General features: G+C 42.8%; 1 protein-coding gene across 2 annotated transcripts; it reads left to right on the top strand.

Annotated features, from left to right (window-relative positions):
* The first annotated feature begins 2,495 nt into the window (after positions 1 to 2,495).
* IRF6 (interferon regulatory factor 6) lies at positions 2,496 to 22,957 on the top strand. Of its 2 annotated transcripts, none has more exons than XM_040424024.1 (8): positions 2,496 to 2,578; positions 9,421 to 9,597; positions 14,710 to 14,914; positions 15,492 to 15,602; positions 18,981 to 19,127; positions 19,237 to 19,629; positions 19,982 to 20,100; positions 22,083 to 22,957. In XM_040424024.1, exons 2-8 carry the CDS (start codon positions 9,424 to 9,426, stop codon positions 22,356 to 22,358), a joined length of 1,425 nt encoding a protein of 474 aa, XP_040279958.1. In that variant the 5' UTR covers positions 2,496 to 2,578; positions 9,421 to 9,423; the 3' UTR covers positions 22,359 to 22,957. The 2 variants fall into 2 exon arrangements, with proteins under 2 accessions (XP_040279958.1, XP_040279959.1); XM_040424025.1 differs by having other exon boundaries at positions 2,513 to 2,583.
* The last annotated feature ends 1,654 nt before the right edge of the window (positions 22,958 to 24,611 follow it).

Here is a 24,611-nt window from a genome sequence, read left to right as displayed (position 1 = left end):
CGGGGACGTGCGACATGGTGGAGCAGTATGTGTGCACACGCCTACACGTACTGACTGATGGGTCTGCCCCCTGCAACTTCTGGGTCTCCAAATTGGGCACATGGCCTGAGCTTGCCCTTTACCCCTTGGAGGTGCTGCCCTGCCCTGCAGCCAGTGTATTGTCTGAACGTGTCTTTAGCACGGCTGGAGGGGGTTATCACAGGTTATATTTCCCAATGTTTTGGGGTGTACCCAAATTTAATCAAAAGAAAAAAAAAATTTAAACCAGAAGCCAATGTAGGCTACCTCCTCCACCTCCGCCGCTTCCACCGACACCGCCACATCCACCGCCTCCTCAACCTCCTACTCCATATGGACCTCGTCCTCCTAGATCAAGATTATTCTTTTTTTTTAAATGTATTTTATGTTATTTTAAGTCATTTCCCTATCCACATTTGTTCGCAGAGCACTTGCCATGCTCTTAACCACATTTTGCTGCCCTTTCCATGACTTTTTTAGAGCCATTTTAGTGCTCCAAAGTTTGGGTCCCCATTGACTTCAACCCGAACTCTAACTTTTTTGTGAAGTTCGGCCGAACCCGAACATCCAGGTGTCCGCTCAACTCTACTCTTGACTATGCCCTCATCTTTGCCAGTCTATAGTCTATGCCCTCAGCTTTACCAGTCAATACTCAACACCATGCTCTCAGCTTTACTAGTCTATGCCCTCAACTTTACCAGTCTAGTCATGCCTCCCAAGTGTCCCTTTTTTCGACCCATGTCCCTCTGTCCCTCTTTGATTCTTAAATGTCCCTCTTTATGACCTGGGGAATAAATGCATGAATTTGCATTAATAAATTTACAAAATTGCTCCTTACTAAACTATCTATATGGGTTCTATCTGTTATTTGGTGCCATTTGGACCTTAAAATAGCTATAGTCTGATGATTTATGTGATAATATTTAAATAGATTTTGAAGCGCAAGAACAAAATTTGTTTGTCCCAGGGGCTCCACATGCTGTAAAAAAAAAAGGAACTTACACTCATCTAACCGATCCCCAGCTGCTGCAGTTGTGATGGAGTCAGTATAAAAATTGCGGCGATGCGCTCTGCACATATTGTCCCTCTTTGTGATTTTCAAAATTTGGGAGATATGCTATAGTCTATGCCATTAGTTTACCAGTCTATACCCTCAGCTTTACCAGTCTATAGTCTATGCCCTCAGATTTACCAGTCTACACAATTCACATCCTCACACAAGTCAATAGAGATGGTGTAATGTAATGAAAACAGGACCTATTCATAACAGGGCGGTGAGCAGCTGCCATAACAACAGCAGACATACACAGCACCATTTCCACATTTACACACAGTGGAGGCCATGGCCTCCTGCTGTGTGCTCCCATAGTCAGTGGCGATTCTAGGAACAATATATAGGGGGGGGGGGGGGGCACATAAGATACCACAGTCAAAAATGGGGGGGGGGGCACTAATAATTTTCACCACTTAATCATACTACTGAAAAATACTAAATAAGTATATATAAATAAGTTACAAAATACGAGAGTATTACGGTATGCACGGATACCTTTTTTATTGTACTAACCTAATAAATTTTTTTGTATGAGATGACGGTTGGGTTGGTACTATTTTAGGGTGCATATGACTTTTTGATCGCTTGGTATTACACTTTTTGTGATGTAAGGTGATAAAAAATTGCTTTTTTGGCACAATTTTAATTTTTTTATGGTGTTTACCCGAGGGGTTAAGTCATGTGATATTTTTAAAGAGCAGGTTCTTACGGACGCGGCGATACCTAATATGTATACTTTTTATTTATTTATTTCACTTTAGCACAATAATAGCAGTTTTAAAACAAAAAATAAAATAAAATCATATTTTAATGTCTCCATTGTCTGAGACTGATAGCTTTTATATTTTTTTGACCGATTGTCTTAGGTAGGGTCTCAATTTTTTTACGGGATGAGATGGCGGTTTGATTGGTAGTATTTTTGGGGGCAATACACCTTTTTGATCACTTGGTATTACACTTTTTGTGATGTAAGGTGACAAAAAATGTTTTTTACACCGCTTTTATTTAATTTTTTTACGGTGTTCACTTGAGGGTTAGGTCATGTGGTCAGTGTGATGTCGCGCTCGCCTGGCCATCCATAAAATGAGAAGGGGGCACATTGAGGGCTGCAGGGGGAGGGGGGGAATATTCTATATACATTTTTGAAGGTTCTGATTCCCGCAGATCAGAACCTGTCAGCTGATTGGCTAGTCTGTACAGACTAGCCAATCAGAGCGATCGCTGGCCCGGGCCCGCCCTCATTGGTCCCGGGCCGGTTAGCTCAGCTGAGATCCCTGGCTGTGGGAATTGCCCCCTGTAGCGACGCCTATGCCCAAGCCCACAGTGCCCTGACTCATGCTGGCAGCGCAGGCCTCCGCGCTCGCTAGGTGTGTCCTGTAGCCCTGAGCCAAGTGACGTCAGCCATACCTGAGCCAGGCAGGAAGAGCAGCGCAGTCATTAGCACAGGAACCACGGAGGCATCAGGGGTCAGATCCGGGGGCTCTCCGCTCAGTGTGCTGGAGCCAGGTGAGGCGCGGCTGCATTTCCCGCTTTGCGGGGATCGCTCCTGGGGGGTTATTGAGTATAGACATTGATTCTTTCCTTACCTATATATCGGGTCACGTGATGGGATGTTTTTTCCTTAACTTTCATTATATCCCTGCACTTTTTTGGTATTGTGTATTATAATATGTAGTGTTTTGATGCTGAGGTTACTTTAAATTTTATTTTCATTTTAGTTTTTTGTTCATAGAGCCTTGTGATTATCATGTTTAGTATATTAAGTTGTGCTCGCCTCACACCCTTGTGTTTTCACTGGCTAGTCATACGCTTTGCTTTTGACTTTGGTTGTTTGGGTGGAAATACGTCCTAAGATAACTTTTTTTTTTTTGGGTTGAAATCTATTCATTTAGTACCATGCCGCTGTTGAATCTTGGGGCATTTACTGGTGCCCATAAGCCGCTGCTTTCTGAAGGTTCAAAGTTTGAGGAGCCCTGTTTTACAGCTGCTGATACTCTCCTCCTATAAGCTTTTTGGGGTTGTGAACGCTTCAGAAATAATCGTAATTTGCCTCGGCACTGAACTGAACCTTTTTGTACTGAATATTGTGTCCGCATTGATGGCATTAGTTGATGGTATACACACAAGTTGGTTGATGGTTGAACAAACATCTAGTGAACGGTCGTTTCACAGACATGGTCACAAACCTCTGAAGACATGGCCACTAGTGTTGAGCAAACTTGTGTTTTCAAGTTTGTCATACAAGGTTCCGGTTATCGAAGAATTCCGTTATGGATTCTGCTACCATGGACCATAAATTATGGTCCGTGGTAGTGGAATCCATAACGGAATTCTTAGATAACCCGAACCTTTTACGCCGAACTTGAAACACAAGTTCCCTCATCCCTAATGGCCACAAATATCTGGTAAACGTTCGGTTTACATCCATATTGACTGATACAGTTGTTCAAACTGCCCATACACGTTCAATGAAATTGGGCGATGGAAGAAAGAATGTTCCCAGAAAGATCTTCCATTCAGAAACTATCTTTGTTTGAACTAAAGATCTTTCGTCCAGCCATCGGGTGAGAATATTAAACGTGGCCAACTTCTTTTCAAAAGATAATGGTCTGTCATATGTCGTCAAACAGTTGTTCATTGTTAAATTTCAAAAGACGAACACTCGTTTTGATCAACTTTAGACTAATTTGTAGGCCACTTTAAGACTATGGCTGGATTGGATCCATGCAGAGGACATCACATAGGTGTTTATAGGCCTTATGACCATGAATGGTTGACTAAATCAAGGAACCTCTTTAATTAAAATACCCGTACCCATTAATTGCACAAACTTTATGTAGTATCATGTGGCAGATTGTTTTAAAATGAGAATTTAAATACTAAACCCTTGTGATATTTTGAGTCCTTGAGCAATTTTAACATGTTCTTCTTGGATTCTCATTGTTATCTATTTAGATGTCTGGGCAGATGGGCATTTGCCCCTTTTAGAGATGCTTCAGTCAAATCATTAAATTACAAGATGATTTCTGTGTTACAAACAATTTCTTGTGTGCTGTATGGTACCAACATTTTCATAGTATAGGTATATCTTCCATACTTGATGACCTTTGCTTGTATGGTATGAGGGTGGATATAAAAATGGATGTTACTTTAACTTGATGATGTGTCATATAAAAAAAACACATCATATAGTAGAACATTAATTGATTTGAAGATTTTCTGATTTACATATGTAAACAATGAAGGCCCCTAAAGATTAGCCATGGGTGATCCAGGGGGTGAAGTGCTGATCAATCAAAGGGAACCATAAATGATGATTCTGAAGAGAAAGCCCATTGAAAGGATATACTTGATATTTTGGATGTTTTCTTTTTTTTTTTTTCCTATTCACTAAATTATCAGTGGATATCTTGAAAGCTTACATTTCTGAACAGACATGAAGCATGACGCTTTAGTAGAGTTGACCTCACGTTAGTCACAGGTACATTTGGAAATCTCTTTAAAACTAGTTATGATCATTAGTCCCCTATCATTGCTCAGTGTATTGTCCAACTATGGCCTGTACTGTGAAAATGTTTAGTTAGGTGGGATTTAAAGTAAGTCAGGGACACTGGGGGTCTGGAGGATGCCCTTTATTTATAACGAGGAATAGGCTTCATCATAAATTAGACACGTCCTCTAGCAGCCCATGCGCCTAGATTGAAATCTACTCCAGACCCTAGGTGAAGTAGATTTCAATTGTCATTTACACCAGGAAACTATTAGTAAAATTCATGGGGAAGATGGTACTGCCTCTGCCACTCCGCAGTGGAGAGGGAGGGGTAAAAATCGCGTGGGCACCTAAAGTTAGGCACACGTGTTCAAAAAGTCACAACATGGGGCTGTGCGACTTTTTCCTGCCAGTTTCTGGCATGTATGTGTGGGTCATAAATGACCCTCTAAGGGTCTTTTTACACAGCAGACTTTTTATTGTTGACACAAGTGATTATTAATGATTTACCATATTCGTCAATCTGTTACAATCATTGGCACTATATGTACCTATTGGCACATACATTTTCATTATTTTCAGCAGCTCAGCGGCATGTTAATACGGGACAATGATCAGGCAAATGAACATTTTAGTTCACTGGCACTGTGGCTGGGCAATGTTGGCTACGAGGGGGAGTAGGGGAACTGATGGCAAATGGCACTGGGGGCAGCTTGTGTCATTGGGGGAGGAGCTGATGGCACTGGGAGGGGAAGCAACTGATGACATGGGGAAGCTGGTGGCATTGGAGGGGGAAATTATGGCACTGGGGGAAGCTGGTGGCACTGCTGGAGGAACTAATTGCATTGGAGGGGGACCTGATGGCACTGGGGGAGAAACTGATGGCACTAGAGGGGGAAATGATGGCACTGGGGGAAGCTGGTGGCACTGCTAGAGGAACTAATTGCATTGGAGGGGAACTGATGGCACTGGGGGAGAAACTAATGGCACTGGAGGGGGAACTGATGGCAGGGGAGCTGATGAGTTTTTATAGAAAACGTTCTTTTAATTAGCTGCTGCTTACAGTACTCGATTAATCATGGGATTAATCGGTAGAATACTTGATCACTAAAATAATCGATAGCTGCAGCCCTATAGGTAGCCATTATGACTATGGGCACTGTGGTAGATAAATCGCAGGCTAACCAGTTTTTATTGGGCATAGTGTAAAAAATTAAGTTGGAGATGCCATGTGATGCCCAACAAATGATCTTATATGGCGTTACTTTTCCCACCGTAGAAACACATAGAAACTTCTGCGCAGTCCAGCTGTTGGGATATCAAGGAGGGCGCCAATTAAAAGGGATTTCCGGGTTTACAGTATTTTTTACATTTTCTTTTATCATTGCATTAATCCCCTGCCGTGTTCCTGTGCAGACCTGACATTTGTACACATTTTAAAAGAGCAGGAATGGGTCATATTGAAAAGTGACATCATTTTAATAAATCTGCAGATTTTAAATAAAATATAATTGTGGTAAAAAAAAATCCTGAAAATGCAAGCTACTGCCACGTAGGATTGTCTAGCAGAGGTTGCTGCCTGCCTTTTAGCCTTAGGGTGTGAACAAGGACCTCGCCTGACCTAAGAATTGGGAGCCTGCAGTGACCTGATGAGAGACGCTTGAGGCTGAAAGGTCGGATCTTGCTCCCTTAGGCCCAAGAATAAATCTGCATTTGTATTGTCAGGTTTTACAGAGACCAGCCCTGCTTTGTTAATGGATAAGTCTGTTCTGTGTTGTAACGTATATTCGTGCTATAAAAATTCCACCCTCATGTCCACATAATGTGCTTTGTACCGTGGTTAAAATACCACAGTTATGCACATGTTAAATTTGGTGGAAATGGCATAAAAAAAAACATAGCCTTGAAGTTTGGCAAAGACTATGATGTCTTTTTCACAACACATTGCTACCCTGGTTATACAAAATGCCTGTATTTTCACTGCCTAAATGTACAAAAGATCATATCCTGAACAGAAAAGGCATTTCATATTTGAAGCATATGTGGAATAGCGGCATAGTCCTACTTCTCCATTCAGGCCTAGGCTACTTCCACACTTGCGTTTTGGCTTTCCGTTTGTGAGATCTGTTCAGCGCTCTCACAAGCGGTCCAAAACGGATCAGTTTTGCCCTAATGCATTCTGAATGGATAAGGATCCGCTCAGAATGCATCAGTTTGGCTCCGTTTCGCCTCCATTCCGCTTTGGAATGGAGCGTTTTGGTGTCCGTCTGACGAAACTGAGCCAAACGTTTTCCCTGACACAATCTGGCACAATAGAACACGGATCCGTCCTCCATAGACTTTCAATGGTGTTCAAGACGGATCCGTCTTGGCAATGTTAGACTACTTTCACACTTGCGTTAGGTGCGGATCCATCTGGTATCTGCACAGACGGATCCGCACCTATAATGCAAACGCTTGTATCAGTTCAGAACGGATCCGTTTGCATTATTCTGTCAAAAAAAAAGTCTTAAGTCCAAACGGATCCGTCCTGACTTACATTGAAAATCAATGGGGGACGGATCCGTTTTCAATTGCACCATATTGTATCAGTGAAAACCTATCCGTCCACATTGACTTGCATTGTAAGTCAGGACGGATCCGTTTGGCTTCGCATCACCAAGCGACACCAAAACGCTGCAAGCAGCGTTTGTGTCCGCCTCAAAAGCGCAACGGAGACCTAACGCAGCCAAATTTATGCATTCTGAACGGATCCTTGTCCATTCAGAATGCATTGGGGCTGAACTGATCTGTTTTAGGCTGCTTGTGAATCCCTGAAACGGATCTCACAAACGGAATGCAAAACGCAGTGTGAAAGTAGCCTTACAAATGGATCCGCACAAAACGCGAGTGTGAAAGTAGCCTTAAAGAGGACCTTTCACTACAATAAAAAAATCTAAACTAACTATACAGACATGGAGAGCGGCGCCCAGGGATCTCCCTGCACTTACTATTATCCCTGGGCGCCGCTCCGTTCTCCGGTTATAGGCTCCGGTATCTTCATAGTTAGGCTCCACCCAGTGGAACCTGCCGGCGTCTCTTTCTCCCAGGCTGTAGCGCTGGCCAACCGCAGCGCTCAGCTCATAGATCCCAGTTGAGCTGAAAATCTTAAGATACTGGAGCCTATACCGGGAGAACGGAGCGGCGCCCAGGGATAATAGTAAGTGCAGGGAGATCCCTGGGCGCCGCTCTGTATGCTTAGTTTAGGGTTTTTGTTGTAGTGAAAGGTCCTCTTTCCTGTAATTATTTGTTGGAGGTTTAGTACTACTGAAGTGCTGTAAATCCAGTTAATTGCTGCTTGCCTTCCATCCACTAGCTGAGAACATCAAAGGACATTGGGAATGTACTTCTCAACCTTTCATCTGTTTTCTACAGAACTTTGCATTCAGAAACCTGCACTTTATACCTCTATTCATGAGTCGCATGCTTCTGTTAATAGTTACTGTGCTGCTGCTATTGTGCTACCTATTTGTATTTTTATTTTTTTTCTTCATTTTGGTATACACTCCTTTAAATGGTTTGTGAACCCAGACATATCCCCATTTTCATCCCCCTGAGATGAGCATCGGAGCATATTATGCTCCGATGCTCTCCCTTGCCCTACGCTGGATTGGGCAAGGGGCTTTTTTGGTTTTACATTTTTACACTGCTAGACGGAGGCTTCCACCTAGCAGCGCTAAAACCTGCCCATTAGTGCCGTTTAAAGGGAACCCCTATAAAGGGAATTTGTAACAAGCGACCTCACTATCCATCTGTTTCCATAGACACATAGCTGTGGTTCACCTAATTTTGTTGATCTGAGGCTCTGTTCCTGAGTTATACTTTTTCTTAATATGCAAATTAGGCCTTTGGTGCAATGAGGGTGTCACCATTGCTCTTATTGCACCTAAGTTCCACTCCTTTTTGTGGCCAGACCCTCCCTAACTGCTTTGCCACTGTATAGCCCTATCAATCAAAGCAGCTAGGGAGGGGCTAGCCGCAGAAATGAGTGACGCTTGTGTGAACCAAGAGCAACGGTGGCGCCCTCCTTGCACCAGCGGACTAATTTGCATATTAGGAAAGTGTCATAACTTGGGAATGGAGTCTCAGATTAACAAAAGAAAAGGTGTTAATCGAGTGAACCGGAGCCATGGGTCTATGCAACCAGTTTGATAGGGAGGGCGCTGGTGACTGGCTTATTTTGTGTATTGGTGGTTCACACTCAATATGGCTTTGCTTCAAAATAGATGCTTACGCATACATGTCTTTTTCTACTATTTTGCAAATTTTTTAAGAAGATGCAGTACCACCCCTGAGAACATTGAGCATGTTGAATTCCAGTAACCTTATATTTCGTTCCCCTGGTGGTGGAGAAAGTCAGGACACTGCCATGAATATTATATGGTTGGCCAGGTCTACTGAAATTGTCAGGTTTGGTCAACGCTGATCTAATGTGTGTAGCTGACTTTACAGTCTATGATGGTGACCATTTTGTGACTCCCTGAGGTGACACAGATAAATGTGTGTCTGGTATTCGATAGCTTGGTGTTTAGACCTGTTGGATGGGTGAGAGGGCAAAGTCATCTAATAGATGTTCTGGAATTCATGACCCAGCTAAATATTTGTTCAGTGACAGAGATGAAAGGCAGCAGTAAGTTATGGAGCCACATTAGCTAAAGCAGACTTAATCATGAAGGAGACATATGAATTATCTCCTAATAATCTATTCTTAGTTGACCTTGATTGTTCCTGTGTGTTCTGGAGCAATTCCGACTCCGCAGATGGTAAACAAAAGGCTTTCTGAACACCAAACGTCTCATTATCACTTTCTTTATTACAGAAAATGGCCATGCACCCTCGTCGAGTTCGTTTAAAGCCATGGCTGGTGGCCCAGGTCGACAGCGGAATGTATCCTGGTCTTACGTGGTTAGACAGAGAGGCCAAGAGGTTTCAAATCCCATGGAAGCATGCGACACGTCACAGTCCTCAACATGAAGAGGAGAACACAATCTTCAAGGTGAATAATAACATTCCTAATAGAAATGCCGGTTAATTTATCTAATAAACATGGCTGAAACTGATATGATCTTAAGTTAGCACCTAGGTTAATCATGAACATTTCCATTACAACCACTATAACAACTATTCTGCTTGCACTTCCGATTCTATGTAAACACTCCTGAATCGATGAACAGGGAAATGAATTGCAGTTTGCCTTTTACAGCATCACAAGTCACATGCAGTGATTGTTTACGCTCTGTTTTTGTCATGTATAGAGTTTATGTCGCAGATATAGGTTGTCCAAACCGAGCGTGTGTGTATTAGCGAGTCAGAAGAGACAGTTGTTGGCAGAACGAGTGTTGGGTCACTAGCTATTAAGGTGTTGGGGTGTCCCACCACTCGGACCCCCCACTTATCTCTAGAACGGGCCCCCCAACGTGAACGAGGGAGCACAGCACAAATGCAGGTACTCTCCTTTTACGGAAGTTCTGGAAATGGCGGAGCGTGAGCTTGGCTATGTCCGAGACTCCCATAGAGATTAATGGTGTGTGTGGTGCGCTCTTCGTTCATTTCTATGGGAGTACCCAAAATAACAGAGTCTCACTTCAGCTATTTAAATGAGTGAAGGGAGAACACATACTCGTGCACGGTGTGCTCTTAAGCTTTGGGGAGTCCATTCTAGAGAAAGGTGTGCACATATCTAACATCGTTGGCATAATCTAGCGATATGCCACCAATGTCTCAGAAGAGACAACCCCTTTAGGAATATTGTTGTATCAGCCATCATGTTACTATTCCTGTTTAAATGGTTGATGGGATGGAGTGGTCTGAACCCACTGATTACCATTGAGATTGCTTTAAATGGTAATGGGATTGTAATCGGACCTTTACTTCCAGCATGTTTACATCCGGATAAACCTCATTTAACATGAAGGGAGGAGATGTCCTGCTCCATCCTTCTGGACTGTTTACCCAGACACTATTCATCACTTGCTCTCTCAATCTTTGTAGACCCTTTAGACTCTAAATAGACATTAAATAGACATTCTTAACTTTATTTAGATAAAGACAGTTTACATTGTTTTACGACTGATAATGCCACCGATCAACATCACCGTACACCACTGAAACAATTGTTCACCCCTTTGATTTTTTCTTTTTCTGTTACTAAATTACAGATTAAACGTGTACATTTGTGTGTCTGGGAGCAAGTTTGTGAGACGAGCACTTTCATTATCTCACCATGTCCTACTAAATTACAGATTAAACGTGTACATTTGTGTGTCTGGGAGCAAGTTTGTGAGACGAGCACTTTCATTATCTCACCATGTCCTACTAAATTACAGATTAAACGTGTACATTTGTGTGTCTGGGAGCAAGTTTGTGAGACGAGCACTTTCATTATCTCACCATGTCCTCTAAAGTTTAGAGGACATGGTGAGATAATGAAAGTGCTCGTCTCACAAACTTGCTCCCAGACACACAAATGTACACGTTTAATCTGTAATTTAGTAACAGAAAAATAAAAAATCAAAGGGGTGAACAATTGTTTCAGTGGTGTACGGTGATGTTGATCGGTGGCATTATCAGTCGTAAAACAATGTAAACTGTCTTTATCTAAATAAAGTTAAGAATGTCTATTTGTTATCTCGTTTATGTGCAAGTTAAGCCCTCCAGACACATTAGATTACTGTCTAAGGCCTAGTTCACACATCATTGTTTAGGCAGTGATTTCTGAGCCAAAACCAAGTTCGGGTCAAAAATACAATACTGGCTGTGTGAACGAGGCCTAAAGGTGCATACACATAAGTGTAAAGTTAGCCAACTATGTTACATGTATGGAGGTGTGCCATCTCTTACTCTGTCGGTGGAAAGATGGATTGGTTGGATTTGAAAGTGAATGCACCATAAGAAAATTACCTATTGTTAAAATCGAGTTTTTATGTGAAACCTACTTTTAAAGAATTTTTGGTGGTGATTTTTTTAGTTTTCCACGTCATTGTCTATCTTTAAAAAAAATCCTGCAGTTTTTGCACTTGCCACTAAGGCCTCATGCACACGACCGTTCCGTTTTTTGCAGTCCGCAAATTGCAGATCCGCAAAACACGGAAGCCGCCCGTGTGCCTTCCGCAATTTGCGGAACGGAACAGGCGGCCCATTGTAGAAATGCCTATTCTTGTCCGCAAAATGGACAAGAAAAGGACATGTTATATTTTTTTTGCGGGGCTACGTAACGGAGCAAAGGATGCGGAAAGCACACGGAGTGCTGTCCGCATCTTTTGCGGCCCCATTGAAGTGAATGGGTTCGCACGCGAGCCGCAAAAACTGCGGCTCGGATGCGAACCAGAACAACAGTCGTGTGCATGAGGCCTAAGCCTAAGGGAGCATTCACACGACCGTGTTGGTTTTGCGGTCCGCAAATCATGGATCCGTGTGTTCCGTATGTCTTCAGTTATCGTTCCGTAAGTCCGTATAATACGGACGTGGTGCTTTCGTGTGTCATCCGTTTTTCACGGTCCGCAAAAAACTGAAATGGGACTAAAATGGGGTTTCTTATTTCCGTGTGCTATCCGTTTTTTACGGACCCGATGACTTTCTATGGGACCACAGACCGCAATTTGCGACCAAGTATAGGACATGTTCTAAAATAAAAGGAACGGACACACGGAACGGACAGCACACGGATGACAATGAAAGGCATTCCGCAATTTTAGCGGACCCATAGAAATGAATGGGTCCGTGCATTGTCCGCAAAAATTGCGGAACTGACACTGAAGAAAAACACGGTCGTGTGAATGCTCCCTAATAGTAGGCGTCACATTCTGATATGTTCGATCATTCTGCAGCAGTCATCTTATTATCACAAGCAGAATTACAATGACAGATATCACCTCTCTCTAAATAAGACAGGATCCACCCTTCACCATACGTGATTGTCAATACGTAGCTACTCCTTTCGTGAACAATGACCACAGGTCACAGAATGTGCCTAGAAAACTCCTGTAGAAGTCAATGAGTCCCCTCCAGTCTATTGTGCTTATAGCCCATGATGGCTACTGTAAAGCATACCTCTTAATGCTGGTAACAGCTTAGGCAAGATGGCTTAATCATTTTCAGGAAATAGAATAAAAATAACTTTTTTTTTTTGTGTCACTGGCTTTAATTGGCAGAAAAAAAACTAGAGGTGACCCATTCCCTTTAACATGCCTTGTCCACTGGAAACAAGCTGCAGTAGCTTATTTCCTTGCCCCTATGGAGAACACATGCACACTCGAACAAAGTGTCATGGGAGAGTCAGGAGAACTCCACCAACATCTGCTGAGAAGATACAGATTTGATTTTTAACTCTGTGGGGCAGATTTATCATAGCCGGACTAAAACAACCAGGCGTGCTGGTAGATGCTGCATAGCATCTGGCAGTCTTTGCGCTTGAACTGAAATCTATGCCAGCCCACTCCCCGCTCTCGCCACACCCTTTGTTTGGGAAAATGGCAAGGCCAGCAAAGTAATGGCACTTGTGCAAATTTTTTTGCCCAAGTACCGTTGAAGAAATCGCAAAAGTGGGGTGTGTTGTAATTATAAATTTGGCCAAATGAGCACTACGTGCTGCCTCTCCATCTGTCTGACCCAGTGGTCACATGAGTGATCATGAGACCAAGGTGGTGGCAGGAGGAAGCTGCGGGGTCTGAGTGGATCCAGCACCGCATTAACAATTGTTAGTATAGGGCTGATTTGCTTTGTAACTGATGTCTTCTACACAAGCCTCACTTGAGGTAGCCATACACATTAGGAAGTTGGTTGATGGTTGGACAAACTAACTGATTGCAGACATTGTCATACAGTTTTTCAAACTACCCACACATGTTCCATGAAACTGGCCGATGGAAAGATCTCCCTGGGAACATTCTTTCAAAAACAGATCTTTCATTCACAAACTATCTTTCTTTGAACAAAATATCTTACGTCGAACAAAACTATTTAACACGTCCAACTTCTTTTGAAATGATAATGCTTTTTGAATTGCTTAAGTGATCATTCGTTGTTAAATTTCAACTGACGAATGTTCCTTTTCGTTGAAATTGTCCATAACTGTAGACTAATGTATATGGCCACTTTTAGGGTACAGCCACATTGGGCAGTTACACTGCGGTTTTACCACATCTGAAAATTTGCAGCATGTCCACAGATTTTCCACACATGATTCTGCTGTGGAATCACATAAAAATGGTTGTATCAGAAAGGCCAACCCATTTGGAAACTTGTCAAGAGTATAGCCTACCGGAGTTCATCGGATCTGACATTTCCGGATACCACATTTCTCCTCTGGAGCCCATTGACTAGAATTGGACCAGGATCCGGCCTGTTTCCAGGATTCGGACAAACAAAAAATGGTATTTGTCCGACCAGATCTTGGTGCTTATACCCAGGCTGGATTATAGTCAATGGGTCCTAGCGTTGCTCCGGGTATGCCAGATGCGATGCCTCCACTGAAACAGCCTGCCGGATCATTTTAGCTCTAGTGTGAAACCAGCCTTAGTAGAATGAATTAATCCATTGAATTATTTTTGTGAGGGACAGTAAGGCTACTTTCACACTTGCGGGGTCTGGCAGGCTGTATTGGCGGGGGAACGGCCTGCCGGATCCATGCTAACGCTAGCCCACCGTCGGAAGTCCATTCCGACCTCATTAACTATAATGGGGGTGGGCTGGAGGTCTGGCCACAGCATGGCGAACATGCCGAGAGGCGGCCAGAAAAAAACTACAGCATGCTGCGGCCGCCTCTTGGTTTGTTTGCCGTGCTGCGGCCAGACCTCCGGCCCACCCCCATTATAGTTAATGAGGTCGGAATGGACTTCCGGTGGCGCGGTGGGCTAGCATTAGCACGGATCCGGTATGCTGTTCCCCCGACAGAACAGCCTGCCGAACCCTGCTAATGTAAAAGTAGCCTAAGGCAACATTTTCTTGTGTACTTTGTGACCATTTTGTCATACATATTGTCATATTACTCATTCATAGGGAATTGGAGCTCCGTTTTCGTTTTGAATGCAGGGCCTAACACCGTGTAATATGATAGATATAGCAGAAGAAATTATAGTCACACTTTTTTTATTTTTTTTATTATATACAGGCATGGGCTGTGGAGACCGGCAAATATCATGAAGGCGCAGATGATCCTGATCCAGCCAAGTGGAAGGCCCAGCTGCGCTGTGCACTCAACAAGAGTCGGGAGTTCAAACTCATGTATGATGGCACCAAAGAAGTTCCTATGAATCCAATAAAAATTTATGAGGTCTGTGACATACCTCAATCTCAAGGATCCATAATTAACCCAGGTAAGGGTATTTTATGTATTCTATGTTATGGTGTATATATAATTACATTTTTTTGCTTGTGTAGAAAAGTGTGATATGGTGCCAGATTTTCATGACCACGGAAAAGCTGGTGTATATACAATCTGCCTGAACTCTAATCCCTTTAGAAGATTGTAACAGAGCAAATTAACGTAGAGATGTTTTCTGTATGTAAGCCGTGCAGTCATACTAGGTAAACTCAACATCAGTAACTGCCTGGTGCTTTAAAAAGTAAATTGTAAATATCAGCCCTCTTACTAAATATATAGGCCGGACCAAAAAAAAAAAAGTGTTTTTGCCTGGCCGAAACCGGATCCCGGTTATAGTTGGATCTGGATCCTAGTATAGTATATGGGGTCTGGCGGTGAATGGCAGTATCCAGCAATGCTGGATCCTGTGAACTCCGGCAGGCTTTTCTGTCGAACAGCCTGCCAGCTCTGGTTACGGTTGATGCTAGACGTTTTAGGGCTTCATGGTGCCAGAGGTTGGCAGTGCATATCTAGCATTGATCAGAGTAAAATTATATGTCTTCTCTGACATCTGTTTTGCTCTCCAACAGGTTCAACTGGATCCTCACCATGGGATGATGATGAATATGATGAAGAAGATATAAACCAGTCTCAACTTCATGTTCCAATCCAAGAGCCATTCAATGGATTAACTATTCACGGTAAACATCCATTTCTTTTCAACCACCCTTACAATCATAGGTTTAGTCTTGAAGACCTATTGGGGTTTTCATAGGTATTGTTTGCAGGACAAATATTTGCAAATACAGTAAGTGTTGCATACTAACAAGAGCAAAAAAGCACAAAAAGTTATGTTGCAGTAAACCAATCGGAAGACTGCTTAACCCCATAACAGTTTTGCCTAAAGACACTGTATACCTGTTACAGAATTTAAGGAAAAAAATATAACAATATTAAAAACCAATCGTATATTAATAAAATAGCAAATAAAAACCCATATTATTTTTTCAGACAGTCCTCTTTGAGAAACTTTTATTTAACTCTTATTAACTCTAACTCTTGTTGCTAATCTAACACCAGCATATCTTGTAATCCCTTACAGAGATTGTCACTATTCACATCTGTCCCAATGGGGCACACATTCTGGTCAGTTTCATAAGCCAGTTAACCTGTCGCGATGAGTGTTGCGATCATAGGTGTGTTTTTTTTGTAAACTTAAAGGGGTATTCTCTTAAGAAGTTATCTCCTATCTTCAGAAAAAGGGCTCGGTGGGTGTTCGACTGCTAGGGCCCCTCCCCCCGAAATGTGCATGCTCAGTCTGTTTATTTTGTAGTGAGAGCTCCCATTCAAAACCCCACTGGTCTAATAGTTATACCCTTTTCCTGTGTATAGGGGAAAACGTCTTCTAAGAGGAAAAACCCTGTTAAAGCCATGCACATCAGATAGATGTTGGCCAAATTCATCAATTTTGGTGGGGATGGCTAATCATCTAATGTGTATTGGCACAGGGGTGGACTGACAACTCATAGCGCTCCCGGGCAATAGGAGATTATGGGGGCCCCTGTGTTCCGCCCACCCTAAGTCACACCCACACACATATTGCGCCGCCCACATCATCTACACTTGGTAGAGAATTTCTCTTTACCACCCCCCCTTCTCCCACCACCCAGCACCCTTACTCACATAAAACAAGTAATATATATAATATAGGACCTATTATGTCCAATAAATAAAAACATTCACATATATGCACTCAAATGCAATAAAACTGATAGTTGGTACCAACACATTTCAATTTATATTGCGGTTTGTGGTACCACAAGTGCCAACTCTGAATATTAATGGTATAAGGATTGCATCCGTAGGACTTTCACTTCCTATCAGTGTATTTTATGTGTTGGTACCAACTATCAGTTTTATTGCATTTGAGTGCATATATGTGAATGTTTGTTTTTATTTATTGGACATAATAGGTCCTATTTAATCAATAAATATATCCTATGGTCCGGATGCTGTGAGTGCTCACTCCTTTTTCTTTTCCATTATTTACATTCTTTTGGGTTCGGGCACCCAAGTGTGAGCTAGTAGCACCCGTCATAGCCACCAGGTGTGAGCCAACCACCTATCTTTTTCTACATATATAATATAGCTTACAGTGAATGACTGTAAATACTAAAGTTCTGAAGACTCCAGCAGGCTCAGGATCAGTGCTCTGGGCAGCTGGGCTCAGGAATGGAAGTGGGCACCGCTCTGCAGTTCAGGAGACCTATAAGAGGCACCTAGGTTTTAGAGGGGGACAATAAGAAAATAAATATTTTTCATTACACCTCAGGTCAGACCCCCAATGTAAATTACCCCCAATCAGACCTCAGATGAGAGCCCCATGCCTCTCATCAGCCCCCACTATCAGCCCCCATTATGCCTCTCAGCCAGCCCCCATTATGCCTCTCAGCCGATATGCCCAGATTATGTGCCCCCTCACAGTAGTTATACCAGATATGGGCCCCCTCACAGGAGTTGTTGCCCCCAGTCTACAGCTTTATAAATAAAAAAAAAACAGATACTTACCTTTTTTCCTGATGACGCGCACCCACACTCACATCGCACTGCTGGCTGTGCTGGAGGCCGATTTCCGGGCCTTCAGCGCTCCTCCCACAGCCAGCAGCGCGATGTGTGGCCAGCAGGGGGGCGCTCAGAAGAACAGTAAAGCAGGGAAAGGAGAGCTTCACTATGGAAACAGCCCGGCAGTGACAAGAACTGCCGGGTGTGTGAGTGCGACCCTTCCACCCCCTCATTCCCTCTGTGCCAACACCCCCTTCCCCCTTCCTTGCCTCATATTATACATGTTTGAGGAGTTCTCTGACGGGGCCCGGCATGGTCACTGTACTTCATGCGGGCCCCGTCAGAGTGCTCCATTACATGTGAGTGCAGAAGACGGCCCCCTAGTGGCCGTGGGCCCTCGGTCCATGACAGAGTGACTGAATGGTCAGTCTGCCCCTGTATTGCCATGTACTGACTGTCCACTAACGGCAGATGTCAGTGAAAGAAGGAAGAATGGTTGGGTGCAATTGCCCTCTCTCACTCATGCACTCCTGGTCAAACCAAGCATGTCTGGTGAAGTTCAGAAAAGAAGCTGTTGGCTGAATTTTATGCCCCCACCCCTTAATGTAACTGGCAAAGTTCATAAGAGCAGTTATCAAAGTCTTCAAACTCTAGAGGATACTTTACAGGATGATTCCTTTCAGACTTATTTTTGTCATATGGCCACTAGGAAGAGTCGCTCTTCATACCAAGGCAGCTCTTGGTCTGGTAAACTAAAAGATGCCCCAGAATGGTTATATTCTGGGTTTATCTGCTACATTAAAGGAATTTTCCAGGAACCACATATTGATGACCTATCATCAAGATAAACCCTTGACATCAGATTGTTGGGGAAGGTTGTTGAACCCCTACCGATTTTAAAATTGATGACATCCTGAGGTTAGTGCATCAGTTTTTGGAGCCTGGAAAATCTCTTAAGTGTGAAACAATAGAGCACCACATATTATTTTCACCCATGTTGTTGCTCTCCTCAATTACTCGGGTTTTTACTTTCAGTTGAATAATATATATGGTTTTGTAATGCACTAAACCTTTTGTTACTGGGTTCATAAAGCTTTAGTGCAATGTTGTCCAGCCTGTCTGTCAAGGTTTAAGAATCACATTACAAATATTTGACCTGTATTTGCTTTCCGGGAACACTAGTAAATGTATTTGCTACCGAAACTGCACATTGGGAGTAGGAAACTTTCATTTGTATACTGTTTTTGTTGTTGCTGTTTTTAACAGTTTCTTAGTACAAGAGGACCAGCATGTAATTGGACTTTCCTGAACTGTGTACAGTAGGGGTTTTACTCTTATATGCTCTGACTAAAAGTGTCCTATAGGTTCTATGTAGTCACTTATATGGATGCTGGATGTACACTTGTGAAAAGTGGCTGACCAAATAACTTTATTAATTAAAAACTTTGGATTAGCATTGCCCTTCAGTAGATGCAATAGGTACCATGTATGTAAATGGTTAAATTTTGCTTTTCCAGATTCTCCGATGGCCCCTGCCAGCATTGGAAGTTGCACTCCAGAGCCAAATTGGCCGAAATCGGAGCCACAAGATATGGAAGTCCCACAGACCCCAGGAGCGGTTGAGTTTTTCAACACTCCTGAGTTGTGGATTAGTTCTCTGCCAAGTAAGTACACCTTCCCTTGTGGTGTGTGTTTTTAATACAAGTTTTAAGCCCTCATTGAGAGATCATGGTACCTTTCTAATCTACATTACATTCTTATTATCTTTTACAGTGACGGATTTAGAAATCCAGTTTTTGTACAGAGGGAAAGAGATGGGCCAGACAATGACTGTCAGTAACCCCCAAGGTTGCCGATTATTCTATGGAGATCTGGGTCCAATGCCCAATCAGGAAGAGCTCTTTGGTCCCATAAGTCTTGAACAGGTTCGATTCCCTGGTCCAGAGCAAATAGTAAATGAGAGGCAGAAGCTGTATACCAGCCGCCTTCTAGATGTCATGGACAGAGGCCTTATCTTAGAAGTGAGTGGACATGCCATCTATGCCGTAAGGCTGTGCCAGTGCAAGGTATACTGGACGGGACCTTGTTCTCCTTCTCCAAACATTCCGAATTTGATTGAAAGGCAGAAGAGAGTGCAGCTTTTCTGCCTGGAGACATTTTTAAGTGGTAAGCAACACTATTTTTTTACTTTGTTTGCTAATTATTCCTTAAAGGGCTTCTGTCAGCAGATTTGTACCTATGACACTGGCTGACCTGTTGCATGTGCACTTGGCAGCTGAAGGCATCTGTGTTAGTCCCATGTTATGTGCCCGCATTGCTGAGAAAAATGATGTTTTATTATATGTAAATGGGCGTCTAGGAGCAATGCACTTTGGTTGACTGGGCCAGGCAGTTTCATAGGTACAAATCTGCTGACAGATCCCTGTGTGACTTGTAGGCAAGAGACTATATTAATCCTTGCAAAATGGCTGACCTTTCCGCCAGGCATTCTAATTTTGGTTTTTGAATTTTAAAACAGAACTCATTACACATCAGAAAGGAGGCGGGGCTAAGCATCCACCATTTGAAATCTACTTGTGTTTTGGAGAGGAGTGGCCTGACGGTAAACCAAAGGAGCGCAAACTTATCATTGTTCAGGTGAGAGGCATTCTGCTGAACAAAGTTCTACGCTATACTTATTCCACAACATTGGAATAATTGAGACCGAACCTGAAATAAACAGTTTCAGCACTTTATCTTGACTTTTGATGTTTTTCGTACACTATAGAAAAGCAACCTATATGCGACTGTTCTGAGATATCCTAAATTTGACCCATTTTTTTTTAAATGGCATATTTTTGCTTAAAGGGGTTTTCTTGTTATGTGGATCGTGTTTGATGAAATTTCACGTGAAACATCATCAAACAGTGTGAACAGATGAATTATATGTGACTGAAACAAAAACGCTAATTAAATTCTAGTAATAATCATAAATGTTGCAGTCAGACTGTAACATACAAACTGTTACCAATAATGATCGTTTAGTATTTCAGTACTTTGCAAACAGTACAGTATTTTTGGGGTTTTTCTTATTGAACACAATGGAGCATATTTGCTAAGCCTGTCTAATAGTTATTGCCCCTTTTACATGTGCCAACTGACAAGGCAATTGTTCGGGATGGACTGTTTGTTCCCAATAACTGCCTGATTATATATGAAGCAATCTTTTTTTCTTCTGTATGAGGATAAGCAATTGCTACTGTGGAGATCTGCTGCCCAAAAGCTATGATTTTGGGTACTGTATCAGTAATGTTTAGGGATGATTAACGAACTTGCTCATCGAGTGATCGGCGGCATCTTTACACAGGCCAGTTAGTGGGACAAGGGTTCATATGAACATTTGTTCCTGATAAACAGGCCTTTAGTCAGGCAGTCTAATTGACCACAAGATTTATTACAATGGCTGATGCTGTGTATGATTGTGCATAACATACCACCTATTGGTTGGCTTGATTTACAACAGAGTTTTGTGCCAAAATTTTGGCATACAATGGTGCACCTTAAGCCACACCCTTCCCCCGCTAAGGTACTCCTTCTTCTGCGAAAAAGGCTTTTTTAAATTTTTTTATTATAAAGTAATGAACTTGTCTTAAGTGACATGGCACAAGTACCGTATTCTTCGCCCTATAAAACGGCCCATAAGACGCACCTAGATTTTTGAGGAGGAAAATAAGAAAAAAAATATTTTTAACCAAAAGGTGTGCTTTTGGTGGGTTTTGAACTAATGGTGGTCTGTGGATGACACTATTATGGGGGATCTGTGAATGACACTGTTATGGGGGATCTGTGGATGATGCACTGTTATGGGGGATCTGTGGATGGCATTAATATGGGGGCATCTGGGGATGGCATTAATATGGGGGCATCTGGGGATGGCATGACACTGCTATGGGGAGGGATCTGTGGATGACACATAGCATCTTATGCTATGTGTCATCCACAGATCCCCCCCCCCCCCCATAAGTGTCCCTGTGTAGTGAATGACCCCCAATACAGGGGGTGGGGGTCGGCATCTTGTTTTGTAATGGCAGCAGGGCCCAGTGCAGTCACTGTATTCTACTACACCGGGCCCCGCTCACTGTAGTAATCATATAGGCAATGTTAAACTGTAAATTCATTCATCCAGACTGTAGTACGGTACTTACTACTAACTTCCATAGCAGGCAGGAGGCGGCAGCGTAACCCACTACATCACGCGCCTGCGCCGCCTGCTTTATTCATAAAGTGGGCGGAGCAGGCGCGTAACTTAGTGAGTTACGCTGCCGTCTCTCGCCCGGCCTCCTGCCTGCTATAGAAGTTAGTAGTAAGTACCATACTACAGCCTGGATGAATAAATTTACAGTTTACATTGCCTATATGATTACTACAGTGAGCGGGGCCCGGTGTAGTAGAATACAGTTACTGCACCGCGCCCCGCTGCCATTACAAAACAAGATGTTGGCCCCCAGTCCCTCCTCCCTCCCGCTGATACACACGTCGGCCGTGTGTATTAGGCCCCTAATAATAGTAAGAATGTTCTTGACTTAGTTGTAATTTCACATAAATTTACATGTATATATTTTTTCTTCTTTTTATGGTAGATTATTCCAGTGGTGGCCCGGATGATTCTTGAGATGTTTTCTGGAGAGGTCACTCGCTCCTTTGAAAGTGGAAGCGTTCGTTTGCAGATTTCTGTTCCTGATATCAAAGACAACATTGTCGCTCATCTCAAACATCTTTACCGCCTTTTACAGAACCACCAGAGCCCCGATGGTTGGCCAATCATGCAGCACCCAAACATGCAGCAAGCGGCTTTGCAGGCAACACATTTGCAGCCATCAAACCTTCATATGGCTCAGGCACTGCAAGCTCAGTGATGGCATGTGTACATAACTTGGAGGACTGCCTGAGAAGAAGGAGCCCACATTCTCCTTTGAGGCTGGATTACTGGGGCATAGAGTACTCTTACCTTAATATGCAGCCTTATAGATGTAGCCCTGGAGAAGATAAGGGAGTCTGTAAATTACTGTTTCTGTGCACAAGTCACTTAGAGTACTTAACCAATGCTTATAATAGCACATATTCAAAATAACATTTTATATACAATTATTTTTCTTTTTGTAAATGTTCTAACTCTCCTGATAATAAGCATCAGTATATATATATATATATATATATATATATATATATTACCCAAAGTGCCTCGAGAAAGCTGGAATTTCTATGGCATATACAGCAATCATTCAGCAGATTTTAGCAGCCACCGTGGTCAATACTTATTTATTATATTAATGTGTCATACGGCATTATAACCTTGCTAACTTGTGAAATATTGAATAAAACGGATGCTTTGTTATCACATTCACTGCTGTTAGTGCAAGCTTTGCTGCAGATAAGGCTTTTGTACAAAATTGCTTTCTAAAATACGCAATTCCTACTTGCCTTTTTTTACTGTTTTTATTTTGTAAAAAGTAAATTTTCTTATTGCTATCTCAGATGTGTTTTTCGTATTTTTCTACATTGCTTCACATGTGTACACACCAAGTGTTAAAAAGGCTTGTCAGAGATTTTTGTATGGATAGACTATCCTCCGTATCGGGGCCAATTCTAGCCTTTCTGCTGCCTGAGGCAAAAATAAAAAATGGTGCCCCGCCAAATTCTCAATCCAACCGCTCCTCCCAGCTCTACTGTTAGGCCTCCTGCACACAACCATATCCATATTGCTGTTCGCAAATCGTGGATCTGCAAAATACAGTCTGCGTGTGTCCCGCGCTAGAAATGCCTATTCTTGTCCAGATGCAGACCGCACACGGTTTGACACCTGGCACCCCCGCCAATCAGCTGTTAGTCGAGGAGGCGGTGCTCCTGGTCTTTACAATATGAACTGTCTCCTCTGGAGCTGGGACTGAGTTTAATTACAGGTACTCGCTCCTTTAAGTGAATGGAGCAAGTACTTGTCTACACTTCCGAGAAGAAGTGCAGGAAGCGGCGCTCGCATGGAGCACTGTCTTGTCTAACAGCTGATCGGCAGGGGTGCCTGGTGTCAAAGCCTGGCTCATCTGATATTGATGACCTTTCCTGAGGACAGGTCATCAATACAAATTGCAGCACAACCCCTTTAAAGACATATTTGGATGGGCATCACATACAGCTTTACAAAACATACGGGGTAATGGCTCATTCAGGCGACCATATTGCGGTCTCTTACGTAGGTTCTTGTTCCTTATCTCCATTCAGAGATCAGACCGTCATGGCAACTTCTTCCAGCCACGTCTCGTCTCTGCAGAGTTTGACACAGAAATCTTAGATTCCTCACATCATCTCCCTCCTGGTGCCCCAACAATGTCATCCTGCTGCTACCCCTAATACTGTGCTGTGCTCCCTAATGCCCATAAATACTATATTGTAGAAATAATAGTGCTACACAGATAGTTTCCCCACCCAATAACTCGCAGTCTGCCCTCAATAGTAATAGTACCCCCAACAGCAATCCATTAGTAGTAGTGCCCTCCATATTGTGCCCAATAAAGCCCCCACAGTACTTTCAATATTAATAATGCCCCCATAAGGAATTAAGTCCTCCCTATCGTGCCCCAGCTGTAAAATGGCCCCTTATAAGGCACCCCTTTTACAGGCCTAAGAAGTAATAAAAAATATATATATAGTTGCCCCAGTAGCTATAATGCCCCCTGTGGTAGCCCCAGAATTTATACAGCCATGATGCAGTGTCCCTTTGGTTATAACGACCCCATGTGGTGTACCCTGTATTATGCCCCATGTAGTGCCAATATGTATAAGGCCATTGTAGTGCTCCAGTCTGTATTATAATGCCTCCTTGTAGTTCCATCTGTTTTACAATACTCCCTGTAGTTGTCTGGCCTGTATTATAATGCCTCCCCTACAGTGCCCACTACAGTATAATGCCAATTCCTGTATACCTCTAGTATGTATAACGCTTTCACCTTCCCCCTTGTAGTGGTAGTACATAATACTCTCCCATTGTAGTATCATGCCCCTCTATATATAATGTTCCCTCTGTAGTATAATGCTCTCTCCTGTAGTGTAATGCCCCTGTGTATATACACTGACTGATAAGTATTTATGGACTTTTACATATCTAGATTGTGCAC

Source organism: Bufo bufo, chromosome 3 (assembly GCF_905171765.1).
Source record: "Bufo bufo chromosome 3, aBufBuf1.1, whole genome shotgun sequence".
Classification (NCBI taxonomy): domain Eukaryota; kingdom Metazoa; phylum Chordata; class Amphibia; order Anura; family Bufonidae; genus Bufo; species Bufo bufo.
Note: the sequence above shows the minus strand (reverse complement) of the source record. Positions and strands in the feature narration are given on the sequence as shown.

Coding starts and splice junctions, on each gene's coding strand:
- IRF6 (XM_040424024.1), top strand. CDS start 9,424: ATGGCCATGCACCCTCGTCGAGTTCGTTTAAAGCCATGGCTGGTGGCC. Junction 9,598..14,709: donor AGGAGAACACAATCTTCAAG/GTGAATAATAAC, acceptor TATTATATACAG/GCATGGGCTGTGGAGACCGG. Junction 15,603..18,980: donor CAATGGATTAACTATTCACG/GTAAACATCCAT, acceptor TTGCTTTTCCAG/ATTCTCCGATGGCCCCTGCC.